Raw genomic sequence first — 22,480 nt, 5'->3', positions numbered from 1 at the left:
AGAAATTTAAAATACATTTAGCATATTATTGGAAAAAAAAACTGAACATCTTAAAAGTTCATCTAAAACATCTAAAAACTTTTTAGAAGAATATGCAAGTTTTTTGGCAGGCTTGATGAGTAACTCTCTTATACTGACTTACACATCTAAAAGTATAAAAATCAGAAATGTCTGCTTATTGTCTTTTGGCTTAACAAGATAAGAGGCACAAACTTTAAAATTCAATCCAGAAATAGCAGGCAGCCACTCTATGCAGTAGGTGGTCAGCAATGGTTATGCCTATGTTTGTCATTGCAGTTTTACTTTATTTGCTTTTATTGCACCCTATTAGTGTGATACTTGTTTTTTATAGACTAGTTGATTTTTTTATGATTAAACATTACTTCTTTTTATTTTATAGAATACAAAAACATCCTGCTTTGTATGACAACAGACAATGTCTCAAATTTTATTAATAATAAGGAAGACAATATTCAATAAATACTGTAATTTCAGTAAACTGACACAAATTATAATACATAAAACAGCCTGTGAATGGGCAAATTCTGTCACTTTGCTTAAACAAGATGGATGTGTAATATTTAGTAATTTACATGGGGGATTAGGAGAGGGTGGGGGCATTTTAGGAATACAGATAATTCGTCTTTTTCTAATTTTTTTCAGTATATTAAATCCATTTCATTTAAAAAAAACAGGGATTATGTTGGGGATTTTGCAAGCCCCAGAAGTGTAGTTACTTTTTTTCCAATTGGCTAATAATGTTTTCATTTCTATGATGTGAACTTCATGTATGTATTTGCAGGAATCTTGCCAAGCCCATTGCTGTACAAAACAAGGAAAAGGAAGATCGATACATAGATAATTACAAGGTTTGTAAGGGATGATATACTGGCTAATTACAATGAACTCTCTTAGCAAAAGATACTCCTGTCCGTAATTTATTATTTAGTCTCTATTCTTTATGACATAGGTATCCAGTAACCTCTAATATTGTGTTAGTATTCTACCTTTCCACTATACTTTGTTTCAACTTTCTAATGCCTGGCTTACTAAAATGTACAATTTTTCAATTTATTTGTATTATGCCCACACTGTTCAGTGTTGTGTATTTTAATCCAAATGCTTAGTTTTCACATTAGCAATAAAAAAAAATGCCATTAACCCTCCTGAGTGACTACCTGGCAACTGCTTGGCACCTGAGATTGGTAACAGGCGGTAAGTGCTGGGCACCTGGGATTGGTAACAGGCGGTAAGTGCTGGGCACCTCGGATTGGTAACAGGCGGTAAGTGCTGGGCACCTGGGATTGGTAACAGGAAGTAAGTGCTGGGCTTTTTCAGGCCTAGCAGTTTTTCAAACAGCAGTGGTTCCCGGCAAGAGGAAAGTGAGGGGTAAACACAGCAAATCTTACTGCCATTGTGAATTTAACCTCCTAGCACTAAATCTAGATAATGTAAAATTTTTGTGAAAAAATTTTTTTTGATCTATCCACAAACTGAGCCCAGCGAGTCCCATGCTTGCTCAGCTTCCCTCTTCTTTTCAATGCTCTCACCGTTCAATCCAGTCTTGATCTCATCGGGCATGCATGAGATGGAGTGCTTTTTTTTACATAATGTGAAAGCCCCTCATGATACACTCCCAATGTTGGGCATGCGCAAAAAGAGCAGCCCAGGGCCACCTGGGATAGGTGACACAAATATCCCAGAAGGCTGCAGTAAAGATGGATGGGGGAGGGGTCTTCACCCCAAAAATTAAAAAAAAAAAATGTTCTATTATAAAAAAAAAAAGTGAAAAGTTACCCTTTATATAATGTTCAAATGTGGTGTTGCTTTGTGCAAGAGCATTGTGCATGTGATAGCAGATGGGGGCAGTACAGCTAGTGTACCCCCGTCATCACTGCTCATATTCTATGGGTGTCCTAACAAAAAAAAAATACCTGTGAAAAATAAATGCGAGGGGGTGGTTACCAGTGGGTGTGTACAATGACCAAATCGTCAGGAAAGTTTCACTTTCACTTTGCATATGAAAGCATGTCATCTACTGCAGCGTTACATCTCTCCCAGTACAAACCCCCATATCTCCTGAACAGTATGTCATACCAACCTGAAATTTTCAGGCTACATAGGGGACCCTCATAGCTAGCATCCTAAATTTCATCTCCACATATTTTTAATAAATTACAAAATATGGGGGGCATAATTTTAAAAAGTAGTGCAAATTGAACATCAAGGTTGCTGTTTAAAAAGTTAGTGTGTCTAGAAGCCCAAAATTAGGGACCCCCGGGGCCACTTACATAGCAGGGAGGTGTCATCCCCAAATTTTTACCGACCTGTCACAAAACTAAAAAATGCTCATAATACAATACAGTACACTGTCCCCTTCCCTACTTTAAACCCCAATTACCCAGGAACAGTGCAAGTGAACAAAATTGGAGGTGCAAGTGGGGGATACCTGTAGATAACACCCCATAAAATTTCATCAATAGGCCTTTGCCAGAACAGTGCGGTTCCCAGGAACAGTGCGGTGCAGGTGAACAAAACTAGAGGTGCAAGTGGGGGACACCTGTGGCTAACACCCGCTAAAATTTCATCAATAGGCCATCGCCAGAACAGGTGGAACTCCACCCATAAAGAAAAACTACCCTGTTACACTTTGCTGGAGTTTAAACATAAACAAAAAACCTCTGCCCATCAAAACAAAATCGGGGTTCAGGTACTGGAAAGGGTACAGTCATTTGTAACAGGGCAGCGTGTTTGGATGGGCAGAGTTTATGTTGTAGTCAGCCATGCTAATTAAATTTTAGGGGTTTATACACAGGTGTCGCCCACTTGCACCTACATTTTCAGTTTCTTGCACCTCCCTATTCCAGATAAATTGGGGTTCAAAGAACAGAAGCAAAAAGTGTAGCATAGTATTAATACCCAATGCTCCTGGCTATGTAAGTGGCCCCAGAGGGTCCTTAAAATTTGCATTCTCAATTTTGGGCTCCTAGGTGCACTTTCTTTTGAAACAGCAACCCCAATGTTTAATGTTTTGTTTAAAGTCATGATCCCCGTATCTTGAAATTCTTTTAAGAAAAAAACTTTCAAGTCATTACAACCAACAATTTAGGTCTGAAAGCTTGAACATGGTGAATTTATTGTTTTATGTTATGTTTTTTAGAGTTTTTTTATGTTCTATTAATAACATAGTGATGGCATTTTAGGGGGTTATCCACAGACATTCCCCACACATTTTCAGTTTCCTACACCTCCTTACAGAGAAATACTGGAAGTATTATGTTAGAAGTGGGCAGTAATGTGTAACAGGGCAGTGCGATTGCCATAGTAATTACATTTTAGTGGGGTGGGGGTAGCCGAAGATGTCCCCCCACTGCACCCACATGTTCGGTTTTGTACACCCCACCATTGTAGGGAAATTGGGTTTCAAGGAAGTGAAGCAGACAGGGTAACATAGTATGACAGGTATAGATTTGTGACAGGTAGGCAATAATTTAGGGGGGCCCCATCCCAATGCTCCTTTCTGTGTAAGTGGCTCCAGAGGTCCCGGATTTGCATTTTCATATAAGGACTCCTAGGCGCACTTGCTTTTGAATCAGCAACCCCAATGTTGTATTTTCACAAGATTTTACAATTCTGATCCCCATATCTTGAAATTTTTTCAAAGCTGGGGGTGCTGAAATTTGGTTAATACTACTTATTAGTGTTTCCCTGTGCACCCTGAAAATTTCAAGTCATTATGACATGTGGTTTTAGGTGATATGAAGAATTATACACAGAGAGCTGTAGGGCTGCAGAATGACTGGCACGCGCACGCACATGCAGGGCGGCCCACCTACCAAAAGAGGGCTGGGGAGAAGTTTGAGATCTTCGGGGCAGAGTCCTCCCCTCCCCGTTTCACTGTCTGTGCTTTGCAACCCCTATTTATTTGTACAAGGCTGCATAATATTTTGGCGCTTTATAAATACTGTAATAATAACGATAATAGTTTATAAAAAGTGTTTAAAGTATAGTTTAGCTTCCCTTTGCAACTGTTAAGTAATCTTTTGTGCATTGGTGTTGGCCACCAGTAGATGACAATGAGCCCTCACATAAAGTGTTGCCAGCAGCTTGTTTTTGATAGCTCTGATCTGTAACACCTGACAAAAATGCATTTCCAGAACATGCCACTGGGGGGCCTCTTTAAAGTGAACCTTGCCTAGTTTGAATAGAGTGGGCCTTTGATAAACGTATTATTGTTGTATTTATAAAAGATGTGCAAGTGATCTCCCACGTTTCCCAGTGGCTTTCACCGCTCGCACATTTGACAGTGGGCTGCAGTGAGCAGTACTGAAGCACTCACTACTGCTGTTCATTTTTGTTTGGGCTACCGTAAGTAGAAGCTACGTGTAGCATTTTCCCTGAGGCAGTGGTTAACTGACATGAGGAAGAGGTAACTGCACTCCCACCTGCACTGCCAGTCTGAACATAGCTATTCTACTAACAATTAGGCATTTCAGGAAACTTACCTAGAAACATCATACTAGTTTTAAAAGTAAAAGGCAACAATGATGACCATTCATATTTCTGACAGGAAAGGTTCACTTAAAATTTAGTGACTAAATGTAAACTTAAGAGACTTAGGACTACAATATAACCAGTAAGACAAAACATATCTATGCACTCTACTTTCATTTTGAATGTAATTGTTTACCTGTAGTTCTCCTTTGAATGCATATAAAGGGTCCTGTAATAACACATCTAGACTGTATGATCAGTACTTAGAAAATCTGTAATGCATCATCTTAAAGTCTGGGTAAATATGTAAAAAAACACAATGTACTCCTTAACCTAGAGTTGAAAGTGTTAAGTAAAATCACAAGAAGGTTATAATAAACATTATGAAAATAACAGCCTTTTCATATTGCTGTAGTCTTTACCTTAAGAGGAAGACTCCAGTGACATTTGCCTAATTAGACAAGTAATGTCTTTGCAAAAACAGAGCTTGAGTGAAGCTGTGTTCGTTAAGTTGAAGTCGGTGGCTTGCCAGACTTTGGGGAATCATACCTTAGGAGACTGGCCAATTTTGGGCCTAGTTGTTGTTAATGGTGGTAATGGTGGAAACTTCTTTTTCACACCTTTTGCCTTGTACATCAAGGGATGTCTGTGTAATTTATAAACTATTGTTTTAGGTGAATATCCCTGCTAACTTGGACTGATGATTTGTCTTAATTTTAGTATTTGGAAGATGAGTACTGTAAAGGACATAGAGAAGATGATCCAATGCCTCCAGTGCAGCCATATCATTATGGATCACATTACTCAAACAGTGGAACTATACTGCATTTTATGGTCCGAATGCCTCCTTTCACCAAAATGTTCCTGGCATATCAAGGTTTGAATAAATTACAAACACCTTTTTTTCTTTTTTTAGTTTTTTTTTTAAATGCATTTAAACTTCCATACCACCTTTGAATGTGTCATATTGGTGTTTATACAAGCATTTAAATATCTTAAAGCAAGCCTAAAATGCTTATGTATAAAAATATGTCTAAATACAAAATTATGCATTGGGCATTGGTGAGCATTTTAGGGCTTTTGAATGCTAAATATGAAAGTTATTGGGAAATGGAAGTGTTTATAAGCACCTGAAAATACTTCCATTTGTTTTCAATTGAAGCGTTTATAAGCATTTACAAAATTTGTGTTAAAAGCACTGGGTAAACAATCAGTGTAGACAGTAGCCTTAAGGGGTAAATTTGCACTAGAAAAAACATAAAAGTATATGTAATGCAACGTAACCTAAACTTTAGTAGGATAATTTTATTGAATTTCTTAGAAAGGAAAAATTATGAATTTAAATAATGCATTATTTTGTAATTTAATAAATATTTATTGTGTCTAAATAATATTTTGTAATTAAATGCATACTTTTATCTTGCAGATCAAAGTTTTGATATCCCTGACAGGACATTTCATTCAATGAATACAACATGGCGCTTATCTTCCTTTGAATCCATGACTGACGTTAAAGAGCTTATTCCAGAATTTTTTTACTTACCAGAATTTTTGGTGAACAGAGAAGGTAAGCGATTTCATTGACTTAAAATCTTGCTTACCTTTTTAAAGGTTTAAAGTAGAACTAAGCACAAAAAGTGAGGAATGTTTTGGGAAAAATTTTAATTGTTTCTAATCAGTACCCAAAATAAAGACCTACAGCCTCATAGCGGTACATTTGGTGTATAATCTAAGAAACTGCTACATCTGACAAAAAATTGTGAGATGGTGAGTAGTGATGTCACTATTACCCTTAATTACAGTTGTTCTTGCTGGAGGCTCTGGAAAAAAGAACTCTGCCTTTAATAACATAGGCTACCTCCACAGACTGCGGAAAAAGTCATTGTAAGTCATAAAAGGGAAAGAACAGTTGCACAGAGACTAGTCCTGTCTTTGTGCACAGGTTCTGGGATTACTCTTTAAAAGGCATGTTTCAATAGCAAGTTTGATTGTTCAAGCAGCACAAATGTTACTGCAGTATTAGTTTTCATATAATTTGACATTGGACTGGCATGTCAAGGACTCTGGCTTTGGGGAAGGACTATATGGCCATGTCACATGGCTATTCAGGACACTGCAAGGCATTGAAATGCTAATCTGTTTGCATGTGTCACTCACTGTCGGGATGAGAAAGTTATGTTTGCAAAAAGGTAAGTACAGTTTGCTTCTATGGAAAATATGCTTTTGAATTGTGTTGAAAGCATGACTTTCTGATGTATGCAGCTGAAAAAAAGTTGATGAAAACCACACAGGTAGCAGTATACAGCAAGAGCGCTTTAAACATGTGTGTTAGTAAAACTCTTTTTTTTTTTTTAACTAAATAGGGTTTGATTTTGGTGTGCGTCAAAATGGCGAACGGGTAAATCATGTTAATCTTCCACCGTGGGTGCGAAATGATCCACGTCTTTTCATCCTGATTCATCGCCAAGCTTTGGAGTCCGACCAAGTTTCCCAGACAATTTGTAATTGGATTGATCTTGTTTTCGGCTACAAACAAAAAGGACGTGCTGCAGTTCAAGCTATCAATGTGTTTCACCCGGCTGTAAGTACTAAAGATAAGTCTATAGTCTTTAATCTATTGGATTCGAGCTCTGTTGGGATGTATATTTTAGAGATTTTAAAAAACAGCATATAGTTTAATAAATATATATGTAGTTATATGTACAAAAATAAAACGATGAAAAAAAACCTAAGGTAAAACCTTAAACAATAAAAATTGTTTATATAACTCAAAGGATAACTTGCAATAATAGAAAAATCAACAAACAGAAAAAAGTCTATCAATTTTGTCCTAGGTTCTAGTAGTCACAGTTGCATATCACAATTTGACATAAAGGTCTTAAGAGGCAATAGGTGCTGTGTGTTCTCCACATTTAAGTGCTGGTTTTCAAGGCTAAGGGCTGATAGGGATAAATTCTATGTGATATGACCTAAAATCATCACTTTCACTCAAAATACAGTTACATCCCTTTTCTACTTCTTCAGGGAACCTTAATTATTGTTTGAAAGATTCATCATTTAACAAAAAAAAAGTAAAACCATGGTAACAAAACCAGTGTGCAAAAAAAAAAGCACATTGGAAAGCTGATCCAAACTGGGTAAGGCACTTACATGAATGATGAATACCCAACTTGAGATTGTTTTAAGTTGTGAAACCTATCCAATGACATCTAAAGTATGCCATGTTTACAGTGTTTTACTTGTGTTTACCATATTGTGAGTTCGCCCGTAGCAACGAGGGGTGTTTTAAACAGGAAACAGGGCCAGCAGGTTAAACGTGCATCAAGGGTTTTATTCACTAACACTATTTCCACACAAAAACAGACAAAATAAAACAAACAGCAAAATTAAAGCCAGTCCACTTGGCGACTAACCCACTGTTAGTTTCCTTAACTAGCAATCCAGCCCAACCTAGTGCTGTGCAGGACTCTAAAGCTGCGTACACACTTGCAATTTTTCTCGTTGGAAAGGATCTTTCATGATCCTTTCCAACGAGAAAAGACTGCACGATGCATGAACGATGCTGTACATACAGCACCGTTCATGCTCTATGGAGAGGGGAGGGGGAGAGCGACGGAGCGGCACCCTGCTGCGCGCTCTCCCCTTCCCTTTCATTACGATCGGTCGTCGTCCATCGTCCATGGATCCGCCAGGACGGTCGTCGGACGATGGACGACGACCGACTGTACACACGGCAGATTTTCGCCCGATAATTGGCCGATACCGATTATCGGGCGAGAAAAATTTACCGTGTGTACGCAGCTTAAGGCCCTAACTATGCATCTTTTGCAACAAAGTCTGTGTCTACTCACAGATCACCTTGGACCTCCTCCCAGCTCACCAGCCAAGACAGAGCCACAGGAATAAGCAGGCTGGGAGTTTATATCCCCAACCTAATTTCCAGGATGCATTTCAGGTGACAAAGTTACACCTGATCATGCCCAGGCCTCTTTAGCTCCCCCACCTGGCCAGAAAGCTCATTGTCATTAAGCCTGGTACTTCAACCCCACCTTCAGGTCAAAAGGAAAACTGACTAAACAGAAAAATACTCTGCATATAACCTGTATCTGGGGCAAATGCACCTGTCATCCTGGACGAAACCCTGTGATTTATTTGGCTAGCTGTTACAATGTATAATAATAGGGCACAAAATGTGTCAGTTACTGCTAAGATTTGGGAAAAACATTTAAAATCACATCAACTCACTGTTTTTTTTACCTTTTTTCAGGTTAACATATTTTGTTTTTTGAGTTGGGTATGTTGGGTCACTTGCTCCTAAATGAGCCTTTGTGCATTGTTGTTGTGTGCTCATGTAAGGTGTGTACCAAACTACTGGTTTCAGGCAGTAGGAGTTAGTTACACACTTTACTTGAGGACACAGTACCAACTGCTGGTGTGACCCAAGTATAAACAAAGATTGTTTTTCTAATAGCATTGTGGGGGGAAAATTACTTTATGCATGAGTATACAAGGTATACATAAAATGTTGCTTTTTTTTCTTTCCAGACCTATTTTGGAATGGACGTTTCGGCAGTTGAAGATCCTGTCCAAAGACGAGCACTGGAAACCATGATTAAAACCTATGGTCAAACACCTCGACAACTGTTTCATGGTGCACATGTGTCCCGCCCAGGTTTGAAACCTCTCATGGAAGGAGAACTTCCTGCTGCTATGGGCTTGCTAGTACAACTTGCATTCAGGGAAAACCGAGAGAGCTCAAAAGAACCTTCCTACCCTGTATGTAAAACAAAAAAAAACAAAAAAACCTTATACCTGCTGTTTAAAGTATAGGCAAATTAATATAGTAAATTCAACCACTTTTACCTTTCCCTGCATCTCCAATGGATTACCTCTATGTAAGGTGAAACTAATATATTTGACCTTACAGACACTGTACTAATGATACAATCAGAAGCTGACAAAAATAGTAGTAGTATGGTGACTACACAAAAATAAAAGTCCTTACTTTATCTGTTTTGAACATACAACAGTGGACGCAAGCAATGTTTGAAACTTTCATTTCTGTTTACTAAATTAAAAGGCATACTTTCTTGACATGTAACAAAATGACTTCTAAATGTATATTGTATATTCTTGTTAATCTACATAAGTATATATACTAGTATATTAAGTATAAGTATTCTGGGACAAATATTAGAATCCACTAGTAGGTAAATGTAAATATGCTTGAGATAAACATAAGTCAATACTCAGACAAAATGGTTTACAAAAATAAATAAATAACAAAAATGATCCCACTCTATTTTGAAAAACTATCTTTAATTCTTATGACTTGGCAAAAGATAGCTTTATGTGCAAAAAATGTTAACTTGGTATTCAAGAAGCAGTTTTGTGTGAATAAGTATTCATAATTTTAAGGCTATTGTATGCTCATCCCTGTCAGTGATTGACTAAAATAACGCAGGCCTTTCTGGTTCTAAAAAATATAGCTTGGTTTTCTGTTTCTCTGTTTTTATAACTTAGCTAATCACTTACCCAGAATGAACATGCAGCTTACATGATCAGCAAATTGTCACACAGTAATCTGGAATTTAGCAATGGCAGTAATGGAGTTACTTTAGCAATGACAGTGTACATAATGTCTCAATGCTCAGTTCTTTTAATAAGCCAGAATTCGGATGGAAGCCTTTTTTATCTTTCAAAACCCCTCTGTAAGGGATGTTTACATATTTCTGTTGTAACATAGACAAGTGCTTTTTAATCAAAGAACAAAAGTTTGAAATTCACACATACAAAAGTAGGGCCATCAAATAAACACACCTTGCTAAAAACAGGCTAGTCAGTATATTTATGAGCTCTGATGTAAAGTCAAATGTTTTACAGAATAATTTTTTTGAATAGTTGTTTCAAATTTATAGTCAATAAAAAAAGCTTTAATACAGAAATATAAAACCTTAGGATATGTTCATAGTGGCGGCAAAAAACTGTGGGCATTACTGCTCCTAGACACCTACTATGCAGAGCTAGGCATCCAAGATCCAAATTTTATTTAGGCATCCAAAGGGCAATTTGCCAACACATATGCCAGTGTTTTAGGCTTTTTTTCAGTGTTATGTAGGCTTTAAAAAAGTTTTCCCGTGCTCTAGCTTTCCAGGCAGTATTCATGTACATGGGACTGCTGATGTCCCATAGCTCCGGGTGGTCTTGCAGCAGTTCAGACAGAGCAGCACCACCAGTCCTTTTGGCCAATCTTGGTTCACAGTGTGCATGAGGGAAAGTGAAAAGTTAGAAGGAAGACATTATAGAGGCTTTACTTAACAATGCACAAAAAAGCCTACATAGACAATTGTGAGTGGTTCAGTTCAAGTCTGTGGAGACGGCAAGACAGCAAAACTGCCCAAAGAAACTACACTGAGCTTCCTAATTGCCGCTAATAAACACCTGAAACTGGCTGTGATGTTAGCTACAGGTAATAAACCTGTTGTATAAAAGAAACTATTTGCAAAAACTTTTAAACATTTTCAAGCAGTAAAAATGCCTAAAAAAGGCTTGCATGAATGCAGGTGTGAGCATCCCATTTACTTGTTCTTACAATGTATTTTCTGTTTTTTACCTCACTGTTCTATTATTATTATGATTATTATTAATAATATATTAAATTGCTCTGTTTTTTTCTAACAGAGTCCATTACCTTGGATAAGAGGCTTGAAATGGGGAGAATATGTTGGCTCCCCAAGTTCTCCAGATCCGATTGTGTGCTTCAGTCAGCCACATGGAGAGCGGTTCGGCTCCCTGCAGGCTTTACCAACTAGAGCTATATGTGGCTTATCCAAAAAATTCTGCTTAATGATGAGCTACAGTAAGGAACAAGGTATGTTTTAAGCTGTAATATATTTTGTTTCTGTCAGAAATAGAACTAATTTTGTACTGAAAAGAAAAAAACACCAATTATTCATATATTGTTATCAGATTACAAATCTGAAAAGCGTACGCGGGTCACATAGACTGTGTTGGTATGCATATTTATGGTTACTATTTACCATTACTATTTAACATAAAAACATACTGTTATGAACACACTGTTGTCTAATTATAGTGTGGAATAAATTATTCTAGGTGTTCGTAGTATGCACAGTACTGACATTCAGTGGTCAGCAATTCTCAGCTGGGGATATCCTGATAACATTCTAAGACTGAAGAGTAAACAAAGTGAGCCTCCTGTTAATTTCATTCAGTGTTCTGAACATCACCAGGTAATCTATTATTTTTAGAATGATGAAAATGTACATAATACTGGTATTGTACACTTTATTTTTGTTCTGAATGTCAAAAGTAGACCAATAAACTTAGCATATGTGGTGATTTTTGTGTTTTTTTTTTTTTTCCCCTTTACACGTTCTGTTTGCACCACAAAAGTTACACTAACACTTCGGTGTGTGCAAAACCACATTTAGGCTTAGTCTACATAGACTGTTTCCCTAGCGTTTAACCTGAAGCTTTTAAAGCCCATGTTTGAAATCCCCATGCATTCCAATGAGCTAATCTACACTAGGACGTTTCCATGGGGCACGTTTATAAGCTTTATCCTAAACGTTGCTTGCAACTTTTAAAAAATTAAAAAGCAGGGAAAACGCTTGAAAATGCTCCCATTGAACTTAATGGAGGCTTTTACAAGCGTTATTAAGTTTATTATGAAAGCTTCTATTGAAAACAATGGTGGCTTTTATAAGTGTTTATAGCAGGGCTTTGGGATCTGGAAGCCTCCTTTAATAAAGTAAACCTTTCATAAACGCATATGAAAAATCACGGCAATTCACACGTCATAGGCGTTTATAAAAGTTTTTTAGTGTTTTAAAGCTTTAAAACACTTGTAAAAGTGCATAAAAAAGCATATTAACGTGTTAGAAACTTTTATATGCATTTTTAAAACCGTCCATGTAGAACCCAGCCTTGGGGAGTCATTTATCAAAAAAAATTACTTTAGATATATGTTCAACGAACACCATTTTTCTGTTTACCTCAACTATGTATATAGCAGTCTCCTGAGAAGAGCGCCACTTTTCTGCAATATCAACACTTTATACAGATCACAACCTTCACTGTTGAAAAATGTCAATCACCGGATTTATCATGTAATGCCAGTTAGCATTTGTCACTATCAGCTAAAGATAGTGGCAGTGCCATAGGCTACAACAGAAATTTACTTTTGTATTTACAATAGAGATTGCAAAACTCTCTGATAACCATTTTTGACATAGCAGTAAGCAGGCATAAAGACTGTTACAGCCATATGTAAGCCGATGGCCACAATACTTTTTAATAATGGCATACCTTTACTATGTACTGCTAACAGCTGTTTGTTACTACTACCTTGAAAGTGTCAGTTTTTGATTAATTTAGGTTAATTATCAATCATCACTGGAAAGAAACTGATTGCCCCTACATAGTTGTGGGTATAAGGGGAAAGAAAAAGATTGGAAATCAAAGTTTTTGAAAAAAGGGTCCCTTGGGGACATTAAAGAAAAAATATATCAAGTTCTAAAAAAAATATAATAAAAAATAAATGACTGCTTAAAATTTGAAATAGGATTTTGCAATTCGATTCTAGTCTTCATATTAGGATTAGAGATGCTGAATTACTCTTTATTGTTCAGATAGCTATATGCAAGCTAGGCTTACCTAGGGCTTTCCAATTAGTGTGTGGGATTATTACTCACAAATGACTGGATAGTTACAACTCAAAAATAATGCAACCAAACTTTGTTTTCCAGAATGTATTGGGCTTTATTTTATTTAAAAGTATACGACCCTATGAGGACCTCGTTCCCAGAGGCCATCTGTTTTCAAGTACATTAAAGCGTTAGACTTGCAATACTTGGTGGAGTTAAGCTGCATCCTTTACATATTTGGAGCACGCTTCTTGGCGAACAGTTGCAGCCAAGTACAGACTTTGGGGCAGTGTTTACAAGCATTCTTTTTAGTTCATCACCAATGTTCTTTACCAGGGCCAGTGGTTTTGATGTAGTGGATAGAGCCTTCTTTTGATCACAGGTAGTAGTGATGCTGACACCAATTACTTTGTGCCCCTCTGAATTTTCACACTGGCCTCAAATATTAAAAATTACATTAAGAATGAGAAAAATGCAGCTTTCTTTCCACTGACTACCAATGTAAGGGTCATTCTTCCTCACACTGGCCACCAGTGCAAAGGACATTTTACTTATTACTGTGACCACTCATTAGGGAAACTCCATATTAGCTGACCATATGGCTTTGTTCCCACTGACTGGGTTCCAAAGCCAATTTTATAGCCATTACCTCTATATTGTTTCATGCATATTTGCACTAGTTGTGGGCAGAACAGTGGCAATTGCTCTGGCCATTGCAGCGCTGGGTCCCTGGTTTGAATGTCGGCCAGTACACTGTCTGCATGGAGTTTGCAGGTTCTCCCCGTGTAATAATAAATAGTTAGCTTTTTGGAGTATCATCAGAAAATGTTTCTATTTCTGGTCTGTAGTTTATTCAACTAACACCATTTATGTATGATCATCTGCACAGTATGCTGTAGTTATTATATGTTTATGTTCAATAGGTAACAAGTTGTGCTTGGGTACCAGACAGTTGCCAGCTTTACACTGGGAGCAACTGTGGAGTCATCACTGCATACCTAAATCGTTTCACTAACACAACGGTATGTTCAATTGTAATTTTTTACAGACACTTTTAAAAAAACACCATTTTGACTTAAATGTGTGACACATTAGGGCACATTTAAATTGGCACTACACAGGCAGCCAAAATGCATCAAAAAAAGTTTACGCATCGTTTTCCATTGCATTTTAATACATGTTAGAATAAATGGCACAACACTGCATGTAATGCTGTGCTTTGCAGTAGTGTACAAATTGTCCCTAGTATCTTTACAATAGGCTTCTTTAATGTTAGTTTTACCTATGAAAAAGAAAAATTAAAGGGAGATGTTGACCCTTAAAAAATTTGATGTGGCCAGTTTCTCATCTGTACGATATAAAAACATTTTATTGCAATTCTTCTATACCACCACAGTGCTATTTGAGTAGGTCCCTTCTGATTGTATGTGATCAAGTGAAGGGATAAACAGGTTTTTATAGGCAGAATTTTTTAAACAAAGTAAACAATATTATATACTTATTTTCACATTTGAAGTAAAAAAAAAGCGGCTTGCTGCCGACGCCTCGCCTGTTCACCTGAAACTGATCCAATTACCATACATAATCTCCCCTTTTTCCCTCATTGGGATCATTTGGCGTGGAAGTCTCGCAGATGTTTTTATCAACTCTGTATCACTGTGACTATATAAATCTTTAATATTCAAGTTAAACTTCAATCTCAATCCTCCCCTGAAGAAGCCTAGGGGCGAAACACGTTGGGAACTTAAGACCTTTTCAAAAAACTGAAGTTGATATTTTTACTTGAAATGTGAAAATAAGTGTATGTAATCACATACTTTGATTGCTTGTATATCATTAGCTAGTTGATCTATGTATGGTATAGGAATATACTGTATAACATTAAAAAAAATATATACGTAAACATAAAAGCCTGTCTATCCCTTCACTTGATCACATAATTATCTCTTCTAGGCTAGGCAACCTAAAATACTATCCTTGATGAATAATTAGTGGAATCCTACTAACTACCCATCCCCCTTTTTAGGTCCTTATGATTGTATGTTTAGCTAGAACAAGCAGAATAGCTTCATATATGCCTCCTCTGACTTAGGATTCCTCAAAATCACTGGAAGCTGTGCAATATCTGTGCCTACCTCCCTGTTTATATTTTCAAGATTGAAGGGGATGAAATTATCATAAAATAATTAAACCCATTTATCAGATATATTTATCAGATACCAATATATTTATTGATATACAGTTTGTATCATTGATATGACTGTTAGACTCATGAAAATGGCTGTATAAAACAGAATTTTGGGTATGTTAACCTTGCTTAGCCAAGAATGCTTAGCCTAAAAATTATTCAAATTCCTGTGTGGTAAAGAAAGGTCTAGAAACAAATAATTCAAATTTGTTTGTGTTTTTTTAAACCTGTATTTATATTCCACTGAAGAGTGCATTTATAGTTTAAACATTAACTTTTACATATTTTTTTTTCTATTTATTGTGCAGCCGATGGAAATTGAAGTTGAATCCCAAGTGCACCTCTATGGTCATACTGGAGAAATTACCAGCCTGTTTGTCTGTAAACCTTACAGCATAATAATTAGTGTTAGCAAGGATGGGACCTGCATAATATGGGATCTAAACAGGTATGATGAATTTGTTTATTATTTAGGTATCCTAAATTGTTGGGGCAAGATGATTATGCTAAAGAAGTATTTTACTACTATAGGAGAAATGACAATAGACTGTGCAGGAGTAGTATTCAAGGTTTATACAGAAGTAGTGTTTCTATTATACTATACTATTGCGGGAGCAATCGTTAAGTGAGTTGTAAAGCCATTGGAGCTACCCCAACTGGCCATATTTCATTTTGTGCATAATGCTTTGTATCAGTCAGCTGAAAAACATGATTGGGCTTGGTTAAGTGTCCGTTGACTCTGTATCGTGAAGTAGGCAAAGCAAAGTTTTCAGGATAGAAATATTATTTTGTTAATCTGATTTTGATATGAAAGTTGTAAGGTTTTAATCCTCATTTAAATCTCTGACCCAGAACAAACATGTGAAGAACACAAGTGAGTCAGGACAACTAATATGCACTTTTTTTGGGCTGTTTGTCTTTCCAAATATTGATAAATACTTTTTAATGCTCTTACATTAAGAAGTTCATAGTTGAGATTGTCATATATTTATCTTAATAGGTTTTTTTTTTAATATGAAATGATGGCTCTGGGTAGTATAGCCTAACATTGTCTATTTTAGAGTTTTTGCAATTGATATTGTTTTCTTAGATCAATTAAAATATCTTCTTTATTTCCCTTTGAAGATTGTGTTACGTTCAAAGCCTAACAGGTCACAAAAGTCCAGTAACAGCAGTTTCTGCTAGTGAAACAACAGGAGACATTGCAACAGTCTGTGACTCAGGTATGTTTTAAACACTTTATATCAGTGGTGCCCAACCTTTTTTCATCTGTTGACATTGGAATAAAACTTGCCGGCCACAATGCAAACAAACATTAAAGATGTACCGTATTTTCCGGTGTATAAGGCGACTGGTCGTATAAGACGACCCCCCACTCTAACCAATCATTTGGGGGTCGTGTTATATGCCCAGTATTGTACTGTTCCTTCTGCCTGTCAGATCTCACTACTGTGTGAGAACTGAGAGGCAGAAAGAACTGTACACTACTAGTTCTTAGTAATGAATGGGCACGTTCCTTTAATGAATGGGCGTGTTCCAGTGAAGAGCCAATCCAGGCTCTCCACTGGAACGCCAATCCAGGCTCACGTCCTGCTTTTCAGCTTACACGAGTCCTGCTGTGAAGCAACGCGAGCCTGCCCAGGAGGACTCGTGTAAGCTGAAAAGCAGGAAGACAGAAGGAGGCACAGGAGGACTCGCAGGGACGCCAGACCAGAGAGGGGACTCGCGGGGACACCGGACGCTGCAGGTAAGTACTGGTACCCGGCGTACAAGACGACCCCTGACTTTGTCATAGATTTTTCGGGGTTAAAAAGTCGTCTTGTACGCCGGAAAATACGGTATGTCTAAAACTATAATAGTTTTAATTCAAAATGAAATTGAATTAAAATGTTTCTAGTAATGTTACCGTAACATACATGCACCGAATAAAAGAGATTACAAATCAAGAATCTCTGCAATGGGGTACATGTTCCTACTACTACATCTTCAGGTCCCTACATCTCCCTGTTCCTGAGAAACTAGGGTTCACAGAAGGTAAGTGGCCAGATATGTGTAACAGGGTAGAATGGTATAATACCTATAGTTTTTCTTATCTTGTGATGACACTGCAGCAACAACATTTTAGGGGGAGTTAGCCACAAGAGTCCCCCACTTACCCTACATTTTTTTTACCTACAGCTCCCCCTCAGGAGAAATTGGGATTCAAAAAACATAAGCGGACATTTATATGTGACAGGGCACAAGAGTAATTGCAGTTCATAGAGCGTAAGGGGATAGCTATTTGTGACAGGGTAGCATGATATGATGGGTATAACATTTTAATAGGCATGGGAGGGGGGCAAAAGGCATTTCCTACTGGCTCCCACATATCCAGTTGCCAACATCCCTCTGTTGCAGAGAAAATGGGGTTTAGAGAAGGTAAGTGGGCAGCTATGTGTAACAGGAACTCCACCAGTAGGGAGGGTTCCATGGCACAGAGAATGCGTAACCGCACCGCAACCATACCGTCAACCTGAACACAACCTTGAAGTTTTGTGAATTTTAGGGGCACCACAGCCCACAAACAATTGGCAGTACCCTAATGTTCATTGACATGAGTGGCCCCCAGGGGATCCTCAACATGCAAACTCAATTTGGGGACCCTGGTCTTAAAATAGCCCCATTTAATATAAAATATAAAAAAAAATATCCAGATTGTTAGGATTTGATGCTTGTGACCCCCTTATCTGGCAACTTATGTGTAGAGGGCTTAATTTTGGTTTTAGTAGCAGCTCTTAGGGTCCCCTGTGTACCCATGAAATTTCACATTTCTATGACAATCGGTGAAGGAGATATGAAGATAATGACGGCTGCATGAACACAGACACAGCTCTCATGCTGCTGCTGGGATTATCCCACAGTACAAGGTGGGCTCCACAGGAGAGTTTTAGCAAACACCAATCTGGCTTGTTTATGTTTGTGTCAGCAGTAAAGTCCTTCTGGGTCTCCTGCCATAGCGTCCCTTTTCGTTCAGATGGCTACCGATAGTGTGAGCTGACATTGTTGCACCCTGGGTCTGCAGGTCAGCTTGAATTTGTTGAGTTGAAGTTAAATGAGGTTCTTTATCCACCATTCAAACTATTTCTATTAGTAATATATCATCAGTCTCTCTTTCGTCTACATCCAGAGAGATTAGCTACAGTGCCATAGGCTGTAAACTTCTTTAAAATGTTGCACACAGTGGACACAGTGGAGGATTTAGGTTCTCAAATCCTTAAACAATTATTTGCTCTTCTTTCTTTTTACCATGCTCACTGTGTTTCATGCAGACCTTTAAATCTGAGTGACCTGGAGCAGCTGGCAAAAGAGAAGTGGTCCAAAATTCCAGTACAGAGATGTAAAAGACTCCTTGATTATTACAAAAGTGTTCTTCCAGGGCCAACAAAAGAAATAAACATGACAATACCAAAGCATTTGTAATTGCAACATTTTTCTGGAAGAAGTGGTGCATTTTCTGACACAAATGCAGGGCTGCCAATATTTTTTAACATGACTGTATCTGTAGCATATTTTGATGTCATTTTTTGTTTGTATTACACATAAACATTGTTTTTATGTGTAATAGAGAACCCCATCAAAATCCACTATGAAGGTAACATTTCTTGCTAATTTTCTTGTCATTTCTAGTTGGAGGAGGAAGTGACCTTAGACTGTGGACTGTGAATGGAGATTTAATTGGACATGTCCATTGCAGGGAGATTATATGTTCTATTGCATTTTCCAATCAACCTGAAGGAGTATCTGTTAATGTAATTGCTGGAGGACTTGAAAATGGAATTGTTCGGTAAGGGTAGACAAAACACTTGTGTTTTTTTTTTGTTTTTTTTTTCCTTTAATAGTTTTTTATTGATGTTGCCCTGTATGAAGATTGACCCACATGAATGACAGCACAGGGTCTTCTGACTTAGATCTTAAAGTGGAACTTTACTTTCCAAAAAAAAGGGGTCACTCTTACGTTTCTGATTTGCTTCTTTTAAAGTAATTTGGTTTTGCATCTGTACCATACCTACATATACATAGTTGCAACAGCCTCCCAAATCTACTAGACATGGCAAATTCTTTAACATGTCTGACACCAGTCTAGCTAGAATTGCAGGAACTATGAGTAATTTGTTGTGGTAATTGAATTGGTATTCTACTTTTTTAGGTTATGGAGTACCTGGGATTTGAAACCAGTTCGAGAAATAACATTCCCAAAGTCGAATAAGCCAATCATAAGGTAGTATTGATATTATTTTTGCAATACATATTTTTGCAGTGCAAAATGTGAACACTACGATATCTTGGAATAGCGGTCACAGATAATTTTATCCCTGAAACCAATGCTACTAATGAAATCCCCAAACTCCCACTATTACAATTTGCTGCCTTCAAAACAATGTTTGTTGGCTACATCTGAGTCCCTGCAGGATCAGTCTGCTGTTTCACACTCGCATTTCAACCTTAATTTTTGTTCATTTGTGTAACTTTAGAAATACCTAGAAAGTTGTCCTAAGTTGAGTGCCCTTGTGCTTAGACTTTCTCGCACTCCCCTCTGTTGGTTCACAGCAAAAAGAGCTGAAAGACTTTCTTTAGCATCATATCTGGGAAAGTTATTTAAATTTGTTTAGTGCAATTGGGAGTTGACTGAGCAGTTAGAGCATCTACTAAAAGGCTTCTGTAACCATGGTTTCCATTCAAAGCTATCTGCAACAAAAATAACTATAATCTCTCCTGGTGGTTTTATTTTGTTTTTTTTGCTTTATGCTCAGCAGTGCAATTATGCTTCATTGAAAAAAAATCAGTAGAAATAAACAGGAACTTCAGGTAAAGAATGAAACTTATCAGTGTCCACCCAAGATACCAATTTTGGGAAACTTGTGGTTAATTTGCACCAAGCTTGTAATAGAAAGCAATGGTTTGTTCCCCACACTAATTTGCCAGTAGTCTTATATGACTATTGAATAATTTTTAAAGTAGGTGTACATTAATGTTTATTTCCCAATAAAAAGCTTTCTTTTTAAAACATTAAAAAAAATGTGCTTAACTGTGTTTTTTTTTTTTTGTTTTTATTAATCTAGCCTTACTTTTTCCTGTGATGGCCATCATCTTTACACTACAAACGGTGAAGGAACAGTGATTGGCTGGTGTCGCAAGGACCAACAACGCCTCAAGCTGCCCATGTTTTATTCATTCCTCAGCAACTATGCAGCATGTTAAATAAAATCTTGCAATATTTTTGTAACCTATATACACTTTTGGAATATCTGTATACTTTTTAGGTCTTTATCAAATAGTGTATATAAATATATTAAAAAAGCATTATCTGCAAAGTATATCAACATTCGTATTGAAAAGTAATTAAAATATATTTTAAATACAAAAATGTATCTCCATATTCCTTATAAATAATGTTTATAACAACTACTGACATATTTAATTCATAAAAAAACTACTAAAAGAGACTGTTATGCAATCCCTGTGTGGAAAAACAACAGGAGGAAATTGTCATTTTCTGTAGTAGCCCCAGCATTCCTGATGGCACAAAGTCTGTACCAGAACTATTACTTCAAATTAGATTTCCAACAGTCATTGCATCATTATCGTGTGGTATATGGACACACTCCAGTTCAAAAATTAGCTGTTTAATTACTATTCAGACTAGTCACACAGTCTTGTATGGCCAGTAGTGTTAGCGCACAGCAGAGGATTACAATGAGGGTTTCAAATATAGCAGCTAAAGATAAATGAGCAGACACTGTGCAGATTATTCAAGACTTGCCAGCCTGCTTGAATATGGGTGTGACACGTATATATGGAGCTTTGTGTACATCAGCTTGTACATATTATTACTGCCTATCTAAGTTTGTCAATTACCTTATCCGCTATCGGATAATTAATGGACTCAGATAGACAGTAAACATTTGTAAAATGTGTTTAACTTCTGACAAAATGCTATGCCAGTGCAGTATTACTTTCCATTTTTCTAGTTTGACCATCTTTTTTTCCTTACAAATCTCAAACAAGGTTGTGAAGTAGGTTTGTACAGCACAAGCACACCCTTTACTTTAAAACTGATATGACTGTTTCTTTTAGGTATCAGGGATGCTGTTGTAACCTGTATAATTCAAATCTATGTATCAGCCTAAAATCTCTTAGGGAACACTGTGCCCCATTTTTACTTTAAATTGTGTTACTTTAAAATGCATTTATTATTCATTTGTCATTTAAAGATAAAGTAAATTAGAACTTGCTTTTATTCTGTTAACTAGTAACTGGTATTTCATACTGCTGTGTTTGAGATGATTTGTGTTACTGTATTAGTCAGTGTTTAAAATGTAATATAAAGACTGTATGTGTTAGGTTAAATACTATTGCTTTGTGCATTTTTTTTATTTTCACAATATATAATCACTATATTGGCAACTTGATACTTGCAATGTCAGATGTATTAGTTTTGTTGTACAAATTATGAAATCTAATAAGCATGGTGGGAGCTGTTTACTATATTTAAACTTTGTCTTGTTAGCTAGTGCACGAATGACTGCCTCAGCTAATTTTATAATACCTCTTTTGTGCGGCTTTAGATCACTGGAACATACCTTTGTTTTCTGTGTGATATAGTTTTAACTTAGATAAATTGGGTAATGTAATGTTGTCACTGATAAAAGGTGTATATAAAGCTTCTTTCTTAAGGTTATAATTTTAAAGGTAATTTTGACGTGTATGTAAAATGCCCCCATTATAAATAATAATAAAAAAAGGATTTTTTGGTCTTTGGAGCTGATTCATTAAAACTTTACAACACAGTTGAAGTTGATATCATTAATAAACCAGGCATTTTTCAGATGTTATGTAATGGAGCAATAAAACAAAAATTCTGATTGGTTAATATGGGCAATCATTTTTTTTTTTTTAGTTTTAATGAATTGGTCCTGTCTGTTTACTTGTTAACAGCCATCCTAAAACACAATGTGTTGCTTACCAGATTTTAAGCCATATATAATATGTTATAAATCCCATTCACTGCTTTAGTCACCTAAGTCACAAATCATTAATACTGGAAAAGAAAACAAATCCAAACTGAACTAAATAATGTCAATATGATATA

The 22,480-nt window shown here is 36.8% G+C and overlaps 1 protein-coding gene across 3 annotated transcripts in view; it reads left to right on the top strand.

The window, feature by feature from the left end:
• LYST (lysosomal trafficking regulator) overlaps positions 1–22,145 on the top strand; it is a 204,136-nt gene extending 181,991 nt beyond the window's left edge. For all 3 annotated transcript variants that reach the window (XM_072409083.1, XM_072409085.1, XM_072409084.1), the window contains 13 exons: positions 803–869; positions 5,215–5,371; positions 5,921–6,061; positions 6,858–7,075; positions 9,040–9,270; positions 11,176–11,365; positions 11,611–11,747; positions 14,087–14,185; positions 15,660–15,799; positions 16,477–16,574; positions 19,018–19,174; positions 19,538–19,609; positions 20,451–22,145. In XM_072409083.1, coding sequence (XP_072265184.1) covers positions 803–869; positions 5,215–5,371; positions 5,921–6,061; positions 6,858–7,075; positions 9,040–9,270; positions 11,176–11,365; positions 11,611–11,747; positions 14,087–14,185; positions 15,660–15,799; positions 16,477–16,574; positions 19,018–19,174; positions 19,538–19,609; positions 20,451–20,589 — 1,846 coding nt within the window. In that variant the 3' untranslated portion in view covers positions 20,590–22,145. The remainder of the gene's footprint in view (positions 1–802; positions 870–5,214; positions 5,372–5,920; positions 6,062–6,857; positions 7,076–9,039; positions 9,271–11,175; positions 11,366–11,610; positions 11,748–14,086; positions 14,186–15,659; positions 15,800–16,476; positions 16,575–19,017; positions 19,175–19,537; positions 19,610–20,450) is intronic.
• Positions 22,146–22,480: the final 335 nt, after the last annotated feature.

This window comes from Pyxicephalus adspersus, chromosome 4 (assembly GCF_032062135.1).
Source record: "Pyxicephalus adspersus chromosome 4, UCB_Pads_2.0, whole genome shotgun sequence".
NCBI lineage: Eukaryota > Metazoa > Chordata > Amphibia > Anura > Pyxicephalidae > Pyxicephalus > Pyxicephalus adspersus.
Note: the sequence above shows the minus strand (reverse complement) of the source record. Positions and strands in the feature narration are given on the sequence as shown.